The sequence below is a fragment of the Podarcis melisellensis genome (genome assembly GCF_964234715.1).
Source record: "Podarcis melisellensis genome assembly, chromosome: 6".
In the NCBI taxonomy this organism is placed as follows: Eukaryota; Metazoa; Chordata; class Lepidosauria; order Squamata; family Lacertidae; genus Podarcis; species Podarcis melisellensis.
This window is the reverse complement of record NC_138538.1, coordinates 93446265-93466831: the sequence shown is the minus strand read 5'-3', so window position 1 is coordinate 93466831 and position 20567 is coordinate 93446265. Positions and strand designations below refer to the sequence as shown.

At 48.8% G+C, this 20567-nt stretch overlaps 1 protein-coding gene across 3 annotated transcripts in view; it reads right to left on the bottom strand.

Annotated features, from left to right (window-relative positions):
• The window catches only part of LOC309371938 (ADAMTS-like protein 2), a 40710-nt gene that overhangs the window by 17588 nt on the left and 2555 nt on the right, over positions 1-20567 (bottom strand). For 2 of the 3 annotated variants that reach the window (XM_081915064.1, XM_081915065.1), the window contains exons 2-9: positions 17584-17726; positions 15330-15405; positions 10877-10979; positions 9596-9741; positions 7677-7800; positions 2823-2903; positions 1747-1922; positions 62-473 (exon numbers count right to left, since the gene is read on the bottom strand). In XM_081915064.1, coding sequence (XP_081771190.1) covers positions 62-473; positions 1747-1922; positions 2823-2903; positions 7677-7800; positions 9596-9741; positions 10877-10979; positions 15330-15405; positions 17584-17726 — 1261 coding nt within the window. The remainder of the gene's footprint in view (positions 1-61; positions 474-1746; positions 1923-2822; positions 2904-7676; positions 7801-9595; positions 9742-10876; positions 10980-15329; positions 15406-17583; positions 17727-20567) is intronic. The other variant, XM_081915066.1, reaches the window with a different exon arrangement.

Here is a 20567-nt window from a genome sequence, read left to right as displayed (position 1 = left end):
CTTCATGTGGGGGCAGAAGGAATCCAACACGGCAAATATAGTGGCAAGAAAATATACCAACCCAGATCTGCTTCTATCTTTTCATCATCACCTGCTCCGTTGGTGTGGTAGACCTGTTGGACTTGGAAACCAAACTTTTCGTCCTCTGCCCCATGCTTCCAGCCCCAGTCCTTGCCTTGAGCAGTTGAGTTAAATGGGAAAAAGCCCTGGTTTTTGAAGGCCACCCCTCCATGCTCCTCCCCCCGTGGGAAAGGCTCCCCGACGTCATCCGGTGCGAGAGATAACCAAGTGGCGTTGAAATCTTGGGATATGGGCGGGACGGCGTCCTGGCGATTGTGGCTGGGCTCCGGCAAGTGAAGGTACAGCGTTGGCATCTTGATGGCAGGGGGAACGGTTTGAAGAGCCGGCGACAGCGCCCTGGGCACTGTGTAGTCGTAGGTCACATGGGGGACTTTCCCATTGAAGTTATAGTACTGGGTTCAACAAGGAAAAGGAAAAAGCAAAGGGAAACAAAATTAATCCATCGGCACTAGCACTTGGGAATAACAAATAATAATAATAATAATAATAATAATAATAATAATAATAATAATAATAATACTTTATTATTTATACCCCCGCCCATCTGGCTGGGTTTCCCCAGCCACTCTGGGCAGCTTACAACTGAATATTAAAAACAATACAGTGTCAGAAATTAAAAACGTCCCCAAACAAGGCCACCTTCAGTTGTCTTTTAAAAGTAAAATAGTTGTTTATTGCCTTGACATATGGTGGGAGGGCTTTCCACAGGGCGGGCGCCACTACCGAGAAGGCCCTCAGCCTGGTTTCCTGTAGCCTCACTTCTTGCAGCGAGGGAACTGCCAGAAGGCCCTCGGAGCTGGACCTCAGTGTCCGGGCAGAACGATGGGGGTGGAGACGCTCCTTCAGGAATACAGGACCAAGGCCGTTTAAGGCTTTAAAGGTCAACACCAACACTTTGAATTGTGCTCGGAAACGTACTGGGAGCCAATGAAGATCTTTCAGGACTGGTGTTATATGGTCTCAGCGGCCACTTCCAGTCACCAATCTAGCTGATTCAGTCCACGTGAAGGTAATGTCATGGACTGATGGGATGTAGAGGAATGGTGGGAGAAACTAGCTGGGGAACCAGCAAGGGAAGAAGGCTCAGAGCCCAGGGATTGGTGGTGGGACAACAGAGGGAGAAGACTAGGAAGACGAGGTATCAGAAGCTGAAGGAGTAACAGGGCTCAGTGAGCAGGGAGAGTCTGTGGCAGACTGTGTCCAGAAGCAGGAGCAGGGAGGCCAGGAGGCAGAGATGAGTCAGCCTGATGAAGAGTCACAAGTGTCTCCCCTTCCTCCCCGCCCCACCTGTCTCACAGAACCAGAAGCGGGCTGAAACGGGCAGAGCAGCAACAAGCTACATACAGGTGCAGTCTCTGATTGCTTGGGAAAAGCCCCGGAGAGGAGGGGACGAGCCCAGGACTTTCAGTCTCAGCAACTGATCTATGGGGCAAAGGTACTCCACCAAGTCTGTGCACATCTTGTTCTTGCTATTAAAGAGTTCATTCCAACTTGCAGAGCGTGATTAACTGCCACCTCGCTCCTGACATCTAATGCGATTTGAGAACTTTGCCTCAAGCCACTGTTGCGGATCAGGCCCCCAAGCCCCCTTTAACTTTGCGCTCCCATTCTTGGGGCTCACACAAGGAAGAAGAAAGCAATCTTTTCGTAGCCTCCATCACTTACCATGGCGTTGAGAGACTGGTTGGTGGGCCCCTGTGCAATAATGTACTCGAGGCCGTCGGCGTGCAGGCTGGAAGGCCGGCGGTATTTGAACACAGTGCCAGCTACTCGGAAGTTCTGTGGGTTGTCGATAGCCGAATTCCCATTGAAGAAGAAGCGCCCAGTTTCATCCGCTAGCGCTAGCAAGGAGACAGAGAGGGGGTGAAAGACAAAGGCATCTTCTTTGCAGCTGCTTGCAGGGGCTAGGGTGCATGCTTGTTCCATCCTTCTCAGCTGCCCCCTACCTGGAGGGCACTGTGAGAAGGAAGCAACAGCTCACAGTGCCCTCCCAAAAGCACTGCTGGGCTCCCAGGGGTCAGGGCACAAGCCTATTGCATCCTTCTCAGCTGCCCTCCAGCTGCAGGGCACCAGGGTGCTGTGATGTGCACCCCAAAAAAACTGTGCCCAGGGTGATGGCCCCCTCAGCCCCCCTCCCACCATGCTACGCCGCTGGATAGAGGCTCTCCCAAGTTTTCAGATCTCAGGACAAGCCCTGGACGTGCTAGAGATTACAAAAAGTGTAACTCAATGGTAGCATTTTGGAGCATGTGGCCTGCTACTTTTGTTAAAATATTGTACCAATTTTTGTTATATCTGCCATGTGTCCAGGAGTGGGAACCATCAGAGTAGAGGGATTGAGTGTACTCCACAAATGTATCTTAGATTTATTTCCCTCCTCCTTCCCCTAGACATAATCTAGGTTAAATAGGAAAGGGATTTAAAAAAACAAAAAGACAATGCATGCTTTGAGAGAGTTTTATTATGTCCCTCTAACTAAAAACTTGCTTGGTCAGAACCAATTCATTAGTTTAAAAGTTCTTGATAAAAGGCACTGTAATTTTAAGGCTTTCCTCTTCTTTGACGCCACTGGAGCTGAAATCAAGGGAGAGCATTTACTCTGAACAGATTGGTCAAGAACAAAAAAGCCCTCTCCTGAATGCTCTTTAAGGCTTGCATGCAGTAATTAAGTCAATTAAGCACTCTCCTTGCTGTGCTGCGGGACAAATTTCCCCAAGGGAGCATTTCTGTCCATCGCTTACCTAGGATGTTCTCTGTTTTCCTCCGCTCTATAATGAGGATGTCTGTAGCACCTGCAGGGATGTTGGTGATGAACACATAGCCTAGGAAACAGGAACCAAAAACAAATCAGAAAACTAAAATCAGGGGAACTGGCATTGCTCCATGAAGCAGTTTCTCTGTTTCCACTTGGTCACAGGTGTTAATTTAGTTGAGTGTGTTTGGACACATTGAACAGAGGCAAACCCAGGTTTGCCAAAGATTAGACGCTCAATAACGCACTGCAACCAGTGACTGAATAGTGATACCTGTAGGATACACATTTTTCATGCATTCCTTTTTTAGTTGTATATTTAGCTTAGCTGTATATTTAGACCATCTGAAGCCTAAACGACCTTGGCCCAGTATACCTGAAGGAGCGTCTCCACCCCCATTGTTCTACTGAGGTCCAGCGCCAAGGGCCTTCTGGCGGTTCCCTCACTGCAAGAAGCAAAGTTACAGGGAACCAGGCAGAGGGCCTTCTCGGTAGTGGCGCCCGTCCTGTGGAACGCCCTCCCATCAGATGTCAAGGAAATAAACACTATCTGTCTTTTAGAAGACACCTGAAGGCAACCCTGTATCGGGAAATTTTTAATGCCTAACATTTTACAATTTCTTGTGTGCTGTAAGCAGCCCAGAGTGGCTGGGGAAACCCAGCCAGATGAGCGGGGTATAAATAACAAAATTATTATTATTATTACTGTCATCTGCATGGTGAAAGAGAGTGGGGAGGCCATTTCTCCACCATGAGAGGGCCCAACATAATGTATGAACTGTGTGTGAGCCTAAGTTACTGGGTAAATCTGCCAAGGTGTTCTGTTCTAAGGATTCTAATTCATGAGCCTCCTAGAACATGCATATATGAAACACATGTCTGTTGAGGAGGCTTGCAAAGCACAGATAATAAATAGTTAAACGTGACGGACCCCAGAATGGTTAAGTCTAGTCAAATTTGACTATGTGGTGCGGCGCTCATCTCTGCTTTCACGCCCAGGGAGCCAGCATTTGACCGTGGACAGCTTTCCAGGTCATGTGGCCTGCATGACTAAACTGCAATGAGTGCCAGAGCTCACAGAAACACTGTTTACCTTCCTGCTGCAGCAGTACCTATTTATCTGCTTGCACCGGTATGCTTTCGAACTGCTAGGTTGGCAGGAGCTGGGACAAAGCAACGGGAGCTCACCCCATTGCACAGATTTGAACTGTCAACCTTATGACCTGCAAGCTCAAGAGGCTCAGTGGTTTAGACCACAGTGCCACCCACAAATTAATAATAATAATAATAATAACTGACCCTCAGCTGAAAATTGTTTCAGCTTTAGCTGCCACAGATATGCATATTAATATTAATATTGGGGGGATGGGAATAGGGACAAAGAAAATGCTGATGAGTTGATTGAAAGGTGTAACATTTCTATATCTTGACTATATGGCTGTCCCAGCTAAACTTTTGGAGAGTATGCACCTTGAGGTGGATGATTTCAGAAAAGCAAGGGCCACCTCTCAGTGACAGAGCAGGTATTTTGCATGCATAAGATCCCAGGCACGTGCAGTTTGCAAGTCAGGGAAAAACCTTTGCTTGACTTCATGGAGCGCCTCTGCTGGCCAGAGTGGAAAATACGTATTGTGCTGGATGGGTGACTGGCCCAACATAACAGAGGGCAGCAACCTATCTATTCTTCATTGCACATCTCCCTAGGATCTTGATTCCCAATTAGCCCCTTCCTCTTTTTCCTGTGGAATGTTTCCTGGCATCCAGCATGCAGCCCAGAGACCTCGCTTATTGCAGGATCCGGGATGCAGGGATTTGAAAATAAGCGAATACTTGTCCTTCAGCAGCCTGCACAAGAACTGGAGAAACCCTACCAAGAACCCAGAAACAACACAGCACTTTGGGTCTTGAGGCACCAGGCCTTCCTGAGCTTTCCGAACAAGTGCAACTGGCTGAGGATGTGGGAAGAGGGATTTCAACCTGGAAATAGGGCAATATTCCCTAAATATAGATTGTTGGGAGGTGTGATTTATATGGCTTCTGTGTTGGTATCAGTTTTGTGTGCCTTCATTTATAAAGGCAAAACAATTTGAATCTGTGCTTTATTTTAACACAGAAATGTCGCTGTGCACAAGGAACAGTACTCTACCCCCATCTAGTGTTGTGATGGTCATTGGAAGAGTCACCGATTTGTGAGCCTGACTGAACAAACAGCCCCAGCTGTCTGTGTTTAAAGGACAAGGGTGGTGGGATTCCCTGGTTTCTGTCATTCCACTTCTGCCAAGGTCACTATCTCATGCAGAATCTGGAGTCCTCCATTTCATCTGTCTCTATTGTTTCCCCGTCCGCTCAGAGGGAAAGAAAAACACAGATAGGATATCGTGCTCACGCAACATTGCTGCACTTGCATGCAGTGCTTTCTAACCAGCCTTCTGGCTATCCCATGCCTCCGCTCCAAATTGTCCTTCACTTCCTTTCCCGCCTCTACCCATAAACTCTTTCACACTTACACAAAAGTCTCACGTTTGGCAAAAGCACAAACACGTAGTGCAGAGTAAAGTCTATTTGTTTGCAAAAGATCATATGGAATTGTTTTAAAAACAGAATCTGAAGGTTCGTTGATATCATCATCATTAATTTATTAAATTAGTATACCACCCTACAGGGACACGGGTGGCGCTGTGCGTTAAACCACAGAGCCTAGGACTTGCCGATCAGAAGGTCGGCGGTTCGAATCCCCACGACGGGGTGAGTTCCCGTTTCTCAGCCCCTGCTCCTGCCCACCTAGCAGTTTGAAAGCACGTCAAAGTGCAAGTAGATAAATAGGTACCGCTCCGGTGGGAAGGTAAATGGCGTTTCCATGCGCTGTTCTGGTTCGCCAGAAGCGGCTTAGTCATGCGGGCCACATGACCCAGAAGCTGTACGCTGGCTCCCTCGGCCAGTAAAGCGAGATGAGCGCCGCAACCCCAGAATCGGCCACGACTGGACCTAATGGTCAGGGGTCCCTTTACCTTTATACCACCCTACAGCCATAGATCGCACGGCATCAGATATTAACATCCTGGAAATGAGCTCTCTCCTAAGGCAGAACTGCATATCACGTACAAACGCATTTAACAAATACTTCCCAGACATCCCAGGGGTGCAATTGTCAGCATCGCCCTTGAGCCAGTGCCACCAACTGGACTCATCCACTTCAGCCCCGACTGGGCTAGGCGAGCTGGGTAGCACTTCCAGAGACCACCTTCTGGACAGGAACAGGTCAAAGTGCTGTGGACTCACAGCTTAGAGTTGTGAGCACCGGATTCACTCCCACAAGAAGACAGTCGTCGCACAGCCGAGTATAGCAGAGTCCAGCAGAGCATAAATGACTCGGAGAGCAGCTCTGTAGAATATCTTCTTTCTTCTATCTACAACTATAATACAACTATATACAGAGCTAAATGAGGTCTAAACAAAAATGAATGCTGAACTGCACTGAGTGTCTTCAGCTGCTCTTAGCAGCAACCTTATCTATACACACGATCTCTCTCTAACACTCAGTCTCTCTCTCTCTGGCACACTGACTGACTGACTCTGATGTGGTGCTGGAGCGGAATAAGTAGAGAGCAGAAAACCGCCCCTCCTCTCTGGAGAATCAGCAGAGCACATCAGCAGATTCTTGGATATGGGAGGGGTGAAATCTCTTCAGCAATAGCCCTTCCTCTGCCTCCTGCTTTTCTGCTGAAAATGTCCACCAACGCTCTAGCTGCTTCCCCCCTTCACAGGACTGTAGATGTGTGTTTGCAAGGTAAACATGCAACTGGAACCCCTTAGGGTGGGAAATGGTGACAACCCCCTAACTTTCCATAGAAAAACAACAGGCAGGTGAAGGATTAAGCGCCACATCCCATTCCTCCGCTTTAAATTGCCCCATTCTGAAACCGCTTTTCCTCACCAGAAATTGCCTTTGGCGGTTTTGTCGTACACCTTTGTATGTACAGTGGTACCTCGGGTTAAGTACTTAATTCGTTCCGGAGGTCTGTTCTTAACCTGAAACTGTTCTTAACCTGAAGCACCACTTTAATTAATGGGGCCTCCTGCTGCTGTCGCACCACAGGAGCACGATTTCTGTTCTCATCCTGAAGCAAAGTTCTTAACGCGAGGTAATATTTCTGGGTTAGCGGAGTCTGTAACCTGAAGCGTATGTAACCCGAGGTACCACTGTAATGTGTAGTTCTGCTCTTAAGCTAACGTGATTTCTCAGTTCAGTTCTGCACCTTCTAATACAAAGGCTCAAGGTAAAGGGAAAGGTAAAGGGACCCCTGACCATTAGGTCCAGTTGTGACCGACTCTGGGGTTGCGGCGCTCATCTCGCTTTATTGGCCAAGGGAGCCGGCGTACAGCTTCCGGTTCATGTGGCCAGCATGACTAAGCCGCTTCTGGCAAACCAGAGCAGCACACGGAAATGCCGTTAACCTTCCCGCTGGAGTGGTACCTATTTATCTACTTGCACTTTGACATGCTTTCGAACTGCTAGGTTGGCAGGAGCAGGGGCTGAGCAACGGGAGCTCACCCTGTTGCGGGGATGTGAACCGCCGACCTTCTGATCAGCAAGTCCTAGGCTCTGTGGTTTAACCCACAGCGCCACCCGCGTCCGCACAAAGGCTCAGTAGCAGCCAACTATATTTTATGTTAATTCTTCAAGCTCCTTCTTGGTTGTTGCTTTGGCTTCAGGTATGGGGCTGTGGGGGGGGGAGCTCCTTCTCTAGCCTAAGCGATTCTTCTGCCAACTTCCTGTGGAGAAGCAAGAGGGGTACTAAGAGGCAGCGTAGGAAATAGCTTAAGTGCTGTTAGCAAAGTGTACCTAAATGCGAGATCCCCTTTCGGAAGCTACCCGAGACGCGGTAACAAGTAGTTCCATCTCCTCCGCATACTTGACACCGATCCATCACCTGGGAAGAGTAGAGGCTGCCATCACACCCGATTGGCTGGAGAGAGAGAAAAGTGGAGGCACACTTGAGAGTGTGAAAACTTTCCGTGAGCCTAATCCATACCCCAGACGAGAAGCCATCTCTTCTGAAGCCCTTTAATCACTTTCAAAATTGAAACGCATGGATCGCTGTGCATTTGCTCACGTTCCATCCTTTGTACAAAAGACTGTAAGAAGAGCCCTGGCAGCTCATGCTGAAGGCCCATCTCACCCAGCATGCTGCTCTCTCTGTGGCCAAACAGATGCCAGTCAGGCTGCTGCCAGTGGCTGCCGTGGCCGGTTGCCCAGGAACGTACAAAGACAAGGAATGTTCTTACCGTCCACTTTTTATTTAGTATTTACAGAGAGAGGCTTTATAACCCAGCCGATTGGGTAACACGAATATGGCGGGAGGGACAGGAAACATGTCCACAGGCCAGTTAAGTGGCTTCCTTCCTGGAAATGGCTCCCAGTACGTTTCCAAGCTGACCTTTAAGGCTCTAAATGGCCTCAGTCCTGTATACCTGAAGGAGCATCTCCAACCCCATCATGCAGCCCGGACATTGAGGTCCAGCTCCGAGGGCCTTCTGGCGGTTCCCTCATTGCAAGAAGTGAAGTTACAGGGAACCAGGCAGAGGGCCTTCTCGGTAGTGGCACCCTCCCTGTGGAACGCCCTCCCATCAGATGTCAAGGAAATAAGCAACTATCTTACTTTTAAAAGACATCTGAAGGCAGCCCTGTTTAGGGAAGTTTTTAATGTTTAATGCTGAATTGTGTTTTTAACATTTGGTTGGGAGCCAGCCCAGAGTGGCTGGGGAAACCCAGCCAGATGGGCGGGGTATAAATATATTGTTGTTGTTGTTGTTAGTAGTAGTAGTGTTGTCCCGAGTGAATCTCTACCCCACCCCCGTCTCTCCCAGTGTCAAGAAGGACACTCACAAACTGGAACGTGTCCAGAGGAGGGCAACCAAAATGGTCAAAGGCCTGGAAACGATGCCTTATGAGGAACGGCTAAGGGAGCTGGGCATGTTTAGCCTGGAGAAGAGGAGGTTAAGGGGTGATATGATAGCCATGTTCAAATATATAAAAGGATGTCACATAGAGGAGGGAGAAAGGTTGTTTTCTGCTGCTCCAGAGAAGCGGACACGGAGCAATGGATCCAAACTACAAGAAAGAAGATTCCACCTAAACATTAGGAAGAACTTCCTGACAGTAAGAGCTGTTCGACAGTGGAATTTGCTGCCAAGGAGTGTGGTGGAGTCTCCTTCTTTGGAGGTCTTTAAGCAGAGGCTTGACAACCATATGTCAGGAGTGCTCTGATGGTGTTTCCTGCTTGGCAGGGGGTTGGACTCGATGGCCCTTGTGGTCTCTTCCAACTCTATGATTCTATGACTTCCGCATTCATGTCCTCTATGGGTGCTGCTACGTGCCCTCTGAGCTCTTTGCTCTCCTACTTTCAAGGCTCGCTAGGTTCTGGGAGATGGAGGGTCTGGGATGCTTTCTAAGACACTGTGTCCGTCAGCTGTCGCGCCCTGGTGGTGCTTCCTCCTCCTCCTCTCCCATTATTTCCTAGCTTTTCCCCTCATCTGCCTCCGAGCTGTGACCTCCCTCAAACCCCTGTTGTAATTCTAAACTGACAATGTCCCTGACAATGCCTGTGGGAAGCTCACAAACAGGGCATAGGCTCCCCTCAGCCCTTGTGATTCCATGCAACTGATATTCAGAGGCATACTACCTCCAACAGTGAAGAAAGAACATAGCCAATGTAGGTCATTCCTGAGTCCAGGAGGTGGGTCCTCCTTACAGTGCTTTACCTCACACTTCCCACTGATGCAGACCCCTTGGTAGGCCCTGTCCTTGCACGACGTGCCATCCTGGGCTCGTGCCATCAGCTGCCTCTCTCCGTTCCTGGTGGTGCACTGGAGATCGCATGGCTTGTTAGAGATGCTGGTGTAATCATCTAGAGCAAAAACACAGGAGAAACTGGAACACAGGGTGACATGGCAGTGGTCCAGGAGAAGAGAGGCGGAAGATGCTCTCCTCTAAGGACCAATGGGATCAGGCTGACTCTGCTGGAGCTTTGTGCAAGCTGGGTGCTAAGGTCAGTTAAATGATTTTAACATCCACTGCCACCCAACTGAGACATTGGGCGATCCTGGGAGAGGAAACCTATCGGCTGAATTTACACTACCGACGCAAACGGATTTCGCCATCAGTCCTGCCTCAACCGAGGGCACCCTGGGTACTATTGCTTGTTGTAGCTCCTCAAAAGCGTAGCAAGCTTTATTGTAGAATGGCTTTTTCATGGACTAGAGTCCACTTTACTCAGAACAGTGATTACTCACTGATGGTAACACATTTTCCAAGCTTGCAAATCCTCTCCCATTACCTGAATTAAAGAACTATAAACTGTGGGTTAAACCACAGAGCCTAGAACTTGCCGATCAGAAGGTTGGCGGTTCGAATCCCCGCGACGGGGTGAGCTCCCATTGCTCGGTCCCTGCTCCTGCCCACCTAGCAGTTCAAAAGCACGTCAAAGTGCAAGTAGATAAACAGGTACCACTCTGGCGGGAAGGTAAACGGCGTTTCCGTGTGCTGCTCTGGTTCGCCAGAAGCGGCTTAGTCATGCTGGCCACATGACCGGGAAGCTGTACGCCGGCTCCCTTGGCTAGTAAAGCGAGATGAGCGCCGCAACCCCAGAGTCGGCCACGACTGGACCTAATGGTCAGGGGTCCCTTTACCTTTAAGCAAGCTAAGAAGGCTGTGTTATCACCAGTGACTGATGCTGGAAATGGTCACAATCTTGTTGAAGAATTCCATCTGAACTTTAGCCCACCACTGTTTCTCTTGCATTTCATACCGTTTTGGCCCCACCATTAACACTTTCTGTCTATATATCTAAGCCCGTGTGTCATTGCGTGCTGCGGTTTCTACTCTACAAAAAGTTAGGTCACAATGAATCTCTGTCTTTATAGTGCCAGGGGGACTTCTGCTGTTTTGCTCCTAGAGTCTTACGGATTGAAGACTCCACCAAGCCTTGTAAGTGCAGCAACTTCATCTGAAAGCTTCTGCTGAGTAACGTAGCGAAGGCAAACCTGGGTAGAGAGGCATCCACTGATAGTGCTGCTTCCCAAAGGCCTTGGCGTTGAAACTGGCGCACTGGTACTGCTTGAAGCTGGCGGTGTTGGCAGGACAAAGCTGGAGGGAGAGAGAAACTCAGCTCATCACGGAATCCCCTTTCCTCTCAACGAAAGGCAGGCCAGGGTAGGTCTCACCATAGCTGTCAACTTACAGATTTGAAAATAAGGGGCCAGCAGCCTCGGAAATAAAAGATCAGCAGCCAAAATAAGGGATTTTCCAGGCACAGGTATGTTCACCTTCTGAGCCCCTCCGAGACAAAGGCAGAAAGCCCAGCCAGCAGCCAAACGAAACCTCATGCAGTGGTTCCCACAGCGCAGCAACCCGGCAAAGGGGATGCAGCAAGAAAAACCACCGTCACCTCTCCGCTGGGAAGCGCTGAGCAAAGGCGAGTCCCCAGGCAACACGGCCGATTTGATAGGCACAAGGCATGCAAGCTCCACCCCCCAGTCGTTCTTAGACTCCTTATTGGGTGAGCAATGCAGCCAAGCAACACAGTTGGAGCCTCCCTCCTCCCTGGCCGGCAGGGAGGGAGGGAGAGGAGCTGCTTCCTTTGAAACCCGGGAAATTTAAGGGACATCATTAATAAGGGACAGCAGCGGGACACAGCGGTGAGATAAGGGACTTTCCCGTCAAATAAGGGACGGTTGACAGCTATGGTTCTCACTGTATTTGCAAAGGCTCTGAACTTTAAGATTTCATGCAGGTGGGGGGTTTAAGATCTCCAGATAAAAAGAGAAAGATTCAGGGCTAAAGTAGGACAAGATGCCAGCAATGCAATTGCAAGATTGGCTTTTTAAAAGCAAGCCATTTGGGGGGGGGGGGGTCGATCTGGATCCTGGCGTGGCAAGGAGACCCTCTGTGGTCTTGATCCAGATGGTACCCCTGACTGAGAAGCAGTTTCCATATGTACCGGAGGGGTTGGTCAGGTTTTTTCTCTCTCTGCTATTCTAAATTACCTTACAGAGTTGTTAATGTAGATAACAGAGGACCACATGGGCCACACATGGCTTCTTAGAAGGGTGGGATAAAAATCAAACAAACTCCTTTATTTCTGAACTCCCTAGAGCAGCGGTTCTCAACCTGTGGGTCCCCAGATGTTGTTGGACTACAACTGCAATCATCCCTGAGCTCTGGCCTTGCTAGCTAGGGGTGATGGGAGTTGTAGTCCAACAACATCTGGGGACCCACAGGTTGAGAAAGGCTGCCCTAGAGCCTATGGGTGCTAGGGCACTCACAAATGCTTGCTGTAGCACCTGGGAAAGGTCTTTGTAAACAACCCCTCAAAAATCCAAAACGCCTGAGACGGTTCCTTCTTCACACTAAGCTAAGTTTGACCGGCTCTGCATCATCCTGAAACATGCCCATGTTTCACTGAGGAGCAGGATCAGACCACGACCCACCCTTTCCTTTTGAACAGAGGGCAGGTGGAAAGAGCTTATCTCTGCGAGCGAGTTTAATAAGTGGGGCAGCCCAGCCAGGTGGGCGAGGAATAAATAATAAAACAGACACACACACACACAGTGGTACCTCGGGTTACATACGCTTCAGGTTACATACGCTTCAGGTTACAGGTTACATATGCTTCAGGTTACATACACTTCAGGTTACAGACTCCACTAACCCAGAAATAGTGCTTCAGGTTAAGAACTTTGCTTCAGGATGAGAACAGAAATCGTGCTCCTGTGGCACGGTGGCGGCAGGAGGGCCCATTAGCTAAAGTGGTGCTTCAGGTTAAGAACAGTTTCAGGTTAAGAACGGACCTCCAGAACGAATTAAATACTTAACCTGAGGTACCACTGTGTGTATGTCTATCTATCATCTATCTATCTATCATCTATCTATCTATCATCTATCTATCTATCATCTATCTATCATCTATTTATTTATTTATCTATCTATCTATCATCTATCTATCTATCTATCTATCTATCTATCTATCTATCTATCTATCATCTATCTATCATCTATCTATCATCTATCTATCTATCTATCTATCATCTATCTATCTATCATCTATCTATCTATCTATCTATCTATCTATCTATCTATCTATCTATCTATATCTATCTATCATCATCTATCATCTATCTATCTGGATTGATGGGGGTGGGGAGGGCCACAGTATTTTGTGCTCCTGTCTCTTTTACTGCTCTTTTAGTTGTGGCAGCTATTTTGTGTTCTAGCATGGCCCCACAGTGCAGCCATTTTGTGACTGGCGGCCCTTTCTCCACCCTCCAATTGTGCCCGCTTCTTTCAACCATCATGCATTCATTTCCTGTCACTCTGTCTCTCATGCACACCCATTGACACAAATACATGAGCACCCACCGTCTCTCTCCCCTTCATTCATCCACTGCCCACTCATTCATTCATGCTCTCTCTCTCTGTGCCTATCTCAGTTTAGGGGTGGGCATGTGGCCCCCAGGTTGCAGATTTTGCCCATGTAGTCTAGGACGATCTAACCTCACTATTCCTTTATAACACCCCCACCCAGAATGCGGGGGGGGGGGGAGAATTACTGCCAGATGTTCCCAAGAGTACAGTGGTACCTCGGGTTAAGTACTTAATTCATTCTGGAGGTCCGTTCTTAACCTGAAACTGTTCTTAACCTGAGGTACCACTTTAGCTATAGGGGCCTCCTACCATAGCTGTCAACCTTCCCCTTTTTTGGGGGGGGGGAATTCCCTTATTCCAGTGCCGTTTCCTGCTGCTATCCCGGATTGTTACATATCCCGTAGACTGACAGGTGAGGCTGCTGATCCCTTATTATCAAGGCTGCTGATCCCTTATTTTCAAATAAATAGTTGACAGCTATGCCTCCCACTGCCAGCGCACGATTTCTGTTCTCATCCTGAAGCAACGTTCTTAACCCAAAGGTACTATTTCTGGGTTAGCGGAGTCTGTAACCTGAAGCGTCTGTAACCCAAGGTACCACTGTAATCTTTGAGCAGACCTGAGCACCCTTCTGAGGTTACAGTCCTGGGAATAAGACCCACTAAACTCACGGGAACTCAATGGTGCTCACTTCTGAGTAGATGCATATAGGACCGAGCTGCAGCTTGCAGCCTGGCAAGTCCAATAACCCATTCTCAAGTTCCATACATATTGATGCCTCCATATAGATACAGTGGTGCCCCGCAAGACGAACGCCTCGCAAGACGGAAAACCCGCTAGACGAAAGGGTTTTCCGTTTTGGAGGCGCTTCGCAAAACGAATTTCCCTATGGGCTTGCTTCGCAAGACGAAAATGTCTTGCAAGTTCCTTCGCATTTTCCCCCCTTTTTCTCCCCTTTTCCTAAGCCCCTAAGCCGCTTATCAGCTGATCCACTGATAAGCCGCTTAACAGCTGATCGCTAAAAGCCGCTAAACCGCTAATAGCACTAATCCGCTAAGCTGTCAATGGGCTTGCTTCGCAAGATGAAAAAACCGCTATACGAAGAGCCTCACAGAACGGATTAATTTCGTCTTGCGAGGCACCACTGTAGCAGTAACCAACCAATTGCTAGTTGAATTCTATTTGATTTCATGCTCATAGCAGCAGGGGCGGGGGAAGGGGGCGGTGGGGGTGGACTGCCCCGGGTGTCATCACTGAGGGGGGTGACATTTGGCGTGCCGCGACTCCCAAGCCTACCCCGAGCCGTTGGGGAAAGGGGCAGATCTGCGCCACCTTGCTAGCAGCCTTCCCCACTTCCCCCTTCGTTTTGACAGCTTGGGGAGGCTTGGGAGTCATGGACAGGTGGTGTGGCATTGCGCCCTGGTCCTGGGCTGCTTCGGGGGGGGAGCCTCCCCCGAGCTGTCAAAAGGAAGAGGGAAGGGAGGAAGGCTGCTGGCAAAGCAGTGTGGCTCCCCCCCCGCCCCCGCCCAGGAATCAGCCCGCCATGGGCGGCTTGCCCCCTGGGACACTCGTCCCATCCCCATGGCCCCGCCCCCAGGTGCATAGCATTTGCGCCGCTCCAGGTGCCAGTGGGACGCAGGTGGCACTGTGGGTTAAACCACAGAGCCTAGGGCTTGCCGATCAGAAGGTTGGCAGTTCGAATCACCGTGACGGGCTGAGCTCCTGTTGCTCGGTCCCTGCTCCTGCCCACCTAGCAGTTCGAAAGCACGTCAAAGTGCAAGTAGATAAATAGGTACCACTCCGGCGGAAAGGTAAACAGCGTTTCCGTGCGCTGCTCTGGTTCACCAGAAGTGGCTTTGTCATGCTGGCCACATGACCCAGAAGCTGTACGCTGGCTCCCTCGGCCAGTAAAGTGAGATGAGCGCCGCAACCCCAGAGTCGGTCACGACTGGACCTAATGGTCAGGGGTCCTTTTACGTTTACCTAGGTGCCAGAGCAGCTAGCTCCGCCTCTGCACATCATCCCACAGAACGAATCCATGTCTAAATAAGGATGCAGGAGACTTGATCTTACCTGCTGCTGGCACAGTTGGTAGTGCTTGGACTGACCGAGGCACATGCTACTATTTGTCCCCTGAGAAATTTGCAGCCTGCAAAAGAAAAAAGCAGTGGAAGTTTTTGGCTTCCCAGGCTCAGGGGCCCCATAGCCCAGGCACAGGCAAACTCGGCCCTCCTCCAGATGTTTCGGGACTACAATTCCCATCATCCCTGACCACTGGTCCTGTTAGCTAGGGATCATGGGAGTTGTAGTCCCAAAACATCTGGAGGGCTGTTTGCCTATGCCTGCCATAACCTCTCCTTCTATGCAAGGTTTGAAATGCCATTGCAACACCCGTAACAATTTCTGTTGTCCTTCTTTGTCAGTTTGCTATTGCCATCATACACAACCCAGAAGTGGAGAGGAGAAGCCATCGTCTCCCAGACTGGGATGGGTATAAGGACTCCCATTCCTGGGCATCTATCTGAGTTCATTAGACCTGTCCCAGAACCTGCTTTCGGTCCTGGAACATGTTCAAAGTGCCTCTGAACATGTGCAGAGTGCAAAGATGGAAAGATACAGCCTTGCCCACTGCAGAGGAATTTAAAAAAAAACTATTGCACTTGGCGGAGACAGCAAAGTTAACATGTTTAATTAGAGAAAAATAATCACTGACGCTTCTTAAGGACTGGAAATTAACTTGTAATATCTTGATTTGAAGATTGAAAAAATACTGGTGTAAGGAAGATAGAACGGTTGGATTTTAATGAATGAATGCTATATTTGTCTGCAGGAAAACTTTTATCTTTTCTTCTCTCTCTGGGTTTTTCTTTTCTTTTCTACTTTCTGCCCTTTTTTTATAGGATGGTATTATAAAAAGATAATCTGTAATGGATATGTATTTCTGTTTATCTTTGAATAGGTATCAATAAATAACTCTTTTTTTAAAAAAAGAACATGAGCAGAGTGCTGTTTTCTCAGCGATAAGTAACCCCAGCCAGGACAAATGCATGCTGCAATTAAAGGTAAGTCAGGAGCTATTAAGTGTGTGTCATCTAGACAGGCACGGGAAGTAGGATAGCTTCTCTCGGAAAATGCCTGTAACTACCAAAAGCAACTACCAAAAAAGAAAACCCCACAACCCAACACTCCAAACCCCTGAAAAAGCACAGCTTTCCAAAACCACCATCATTACTGGCCCTAGATCTATGGAGTCCTTTAGAGCAGACTTCCTGATCTGAAGTCAGGAGGTTGTAAGGCTCAGCTCTGAGGGACTGGAAGGACCATGGGCAGAAAGACAGACGCCTCCTTCAAGCGCCTGGCTTTGTGTAGCTTCTTTTCATAGTCCTGTTGCATGAACTCGGCGGGGCTTTGATGCACAAACCGACGCCTTCTTCCTTGAGCGAATACTGTCATTACATTCCGTGGAGTGTGCATAGATAAATAGAATTTTTTTAAACGGGGTGACTGGGGCTGCTAGCTGTAGAGTTGGGTTTGCTGTTTTTAAGAGAGACACTGGTGTGCCTTGTTAACGGCGCAGTTTATTTCAAAGTATGTTTGAGAATCCTGCCATCTCCAGACGGAAGGCACCTCGGCATATCTGGACCCTAATTATGCAGCCAGCCAGCCCACATAAAAGAAGTTTTCCCCACCTTTCCTTTTGACGGAAGGAAAGAGGAAAGGAAGGGGGGCCTTCATCAGGCTTTCTCCGCTCAGAAGTGCGCTCATGCAGAATAGAAAGGAGGGATTTGGGGGTGTGAGGGAAAGCATATTGAGTTCTTGGTTGGCAGCCCTCATTAGCGTCATGGGATCTGGAGTAGCAGGTTCAAAGAGGTGCCTCTTCAAGGCTTCCCATTCAGCTCTTGGGAGGGGAGGCAGGGGCTTCTGCAAAGGCCTCGCAAGCCAATTCTGGACGGGAATTTGAGTGGGCGGGCCGAGGACGGGAACGCGGCTGGAATTCGTGAGAACGAAATCTGTCATCATCATTGTGCAACGCCTCCCCTTCCCTTTCAGCCGGGGAACCGGCTCAGGATGTGAGTTGTCGTACCTCAGGAGGATGAATAGAGCAGCCCGCTGGGACCCTGGGAATACAATGATATTCAAAGGAGAAGGGGTCGCAGAATAAGAGCGGAGAGGAAATGAGAGGAACTGAGCCAAACACAGAGAAGGGGGACTCAGGAAGAACCTCGGCTGCCGGCAACTTTCCCCTTCTCTGCTCTTTTTATACTGCAGTGGCGACAACAGCTTCAGCTATTTGTCGTCGCAGCGTTCGTGCCAAGCTGGTACTTACCTCTGCCGTAAGCAGTGCCTCTCGCGGGACATCACCCCCCCTCCGCAGGTGCGCGAGCAGGTAGACCAGGAGCCCCATTCCCCCCACCACTTGGTGACCTCTTCGTTCCAGGTACCGGCTCCTTCTGGTGCCTCCCGACTGTCCTGACAAAAACAGGGAATGGTTAGCATGGGAACTCCATCCCCGCGTGTTCTCCTAGCCACACAGCTCTGCTGCTGTTCATATGCACATGCATTTTGAGCTAGCCGGGGGTTTTTTGTTCTATTTTTGTGGGTAACAAATGCTCCTCCTTATTCGGTCGAGACTGAATGGCACCACTCACGAACGCTTGCCGCATGCCCTGCGTTTTGCTTAATTTCATGATATATTTTGAGTACGAGGATTTGCGTTCCCCTGCTGCGGAGCTTTGGGTTTTAAAGTTTGGGTCCCATTTGCCCTGTGCTTTTAAAGCTGTAGCATATCACTAACAACTCCCAGCACTTGTAAGAAACTACAATTCCCAGGACTCTTTGGGGAAAGCCATGACTGTTTAAAGTGGTAAGATACTACAGTGCAGATGGGGCCTTCAATGATTTCAAGATTTCAGTAAACAGAGAGTGGGTAGCCCTAAGTATGATTATATTGACATATTGTCCAACGGTAGGAAAAAAAACAAAAACAGATTGTCTTTTTCTGAAACTCCCATAATGCTTGCTGCTCTGATTCAGCTGTGGATTAAATTATTTGTCCGGAACTACAGAACTTTGTGCTGGCATTCTCAGTCTGTCCTCTTTCAGGCCTTGCCCAAGACATTTTGCTGCCTTCGGTGGAGAAATGCATACAGGCCGCATTGCATAGGACCCAACTTGTTTTGGCACCTGAGGCAGAAAATCTCAGTCACCTCTCCCACTCCCTGGCAGGAAAAGTGCAACAAACTATATTTTAAAGCTTTTTTTTTTAGCCTTTCCTGAAACCCAAAATCTACCAGAGTCACCCATCTCACTCTGCCTAATGGTAGAACTGGTCCCACGTGGCACCTAGTTTCACCAATCCTACTAAGCCCATAACCAGATGTGTGGTATAAAAAAACACACCCTACACACGATTCATTGTGCAGGATAATACAGAGACTAAGCTATTCTAGGATGAGAGTGTTTCACAACACTCTCGGCTTGTCACGGGCTCAATGGATAAGAGTGACATTTGGCTAGCAATCTGCAAGGGATTATCAGCAATCCGAGACTTCGCTCCTACTTCTTGAACACTCCAAGAAAACATGGCAACTGGATGTATCAGTCTGCAATCTGTCTTTGTCAAAGTACACCTGCAAACGTGATGTGGAACAGCTTGACTTCAAACACATTGTAGGCATGCCCCAAGGAGACCATCCACTGTTCCTAGCCCTAGTCCTGAGTATTTTGAAGTTTACATGCATCCTAGCCATGGTAAAAGCGTGAAACAGCTCCAAATTCCTCTGTGTGGACAAAATGTGTTTGTCTTGGTCCTTCTGTCTTTCTCTTGTCTCCTTTCCGAAAAGCTCAGTTGTGTCAGACAATGATGAGAGGGTAGAAGCCACTTGCATATAAAGGAATGGAAGAATATGTCCACAGTGCAGTGTCCGAAACTCCCATTGTTCCAGGCGCATTTTGCGACAGGGAATTTCATTAGCGCGAGCTGTTTCTGAGCTCTGGGAGCAATACTGCGCCTAAGATTTCAGATTAAAATTGCAGAGTGGAAGGAAAGAGGGAACTTTTTCTGCCTCCCCACTTCCAGCCACTCTCTGAAGAGAAGAGGCCCTCTTAAGAATATATGGGGAGTGGACAGAGGAAGACTAGATCATGTGAAAAATGAACATGTAATATTTTAGATGCAGTTCAATTCATTTTCAGCTTTGTATTCTTGTTATAAAAAAGTGTGCCTAGACATTCCGTTGTTGCGCCCATGACCTCGGTTTAAGGTGCCATTTAGCTCCTAGCTTTCATATCCCAGTTTCTAACACTGCCACAGTGGGAACATACAGAGCACCATGATTAAGGTGAACTGCGTGCCAATATTGAACCAATATTAAGAAAAAGCTTAGCTAAAAGATTGAAGAATCGCTGTGCAGCATGGGACGAGCCTTCCTAATCAGCTTTTTGTAAGGACAGATAATCTGCTGCGTCTGTCCATCGGGATTGCCTCCACAGAGGAGGCCACCTTGTACTTCTGCGTGAGTCCCTGCTCTGAGCATGCCTCTTCCCAGAGGCACTTCTACAGCAGCAACTCGCACAGAGATGCGACATAATACCTCCGCATGTGCATTTGGGAAGGCGAGATCCGTAGCAAAGTAAAGAGAGCCAGTGTGGTGTAGTGGTTAAGAGCGGTAGTCTCGTAATCTGGGGAACCGGGTTCGCGTCTCTGCTCCTCCACATGCAGCTGCTGGGTGACCTTGGGCCAGTCACACTTCTCTGAAGTCTCTCAGCCCCACTCACCTCACAGAGTGTTTTTTGTGGGGGAGGAAGGGAAAGAAGAATGTTAGCCGCTTTGAGACTCCTTAAAGGGAGTGAAAGGCGGGATATCAAATCCAAACTCTTCTTAAATAGTTTGTGGAACAACAGGAAAGTGTGCATCCAATTTATTTCAGGCGAAGAGTGTGTCTCGGCTGCCGGAAGTTTGCGGCACAGTGGCAAGAGAGAACGTAGGCCTCATTTGAGAGGGGGCGACAGCCCCTCCCAACCTAGACGCGGAGAGAGATGTCTCCCTCTGGCTATTCACAGTGAGGAAACGGCAAAGGGCTTCCTCACAAGCCTCTGAGAAACAGGGCCACAATGGCTGCAGCGACCCATGAAATCTGGGAGGCTCAGGCAAGCTGATTGAAGTTAGTGGGGGGCGGGGTTGCCTCCCCCATTTAGAATAGCAGAGGTAGAGCTTGCTGGCCTGGCCTCTGAATGGGTGTTCTGTAATAATGAGGAGGATTTGACAGAGTTTTTACAGCTGCAGGGAGACAAGTGTTATTAAAGAGCACA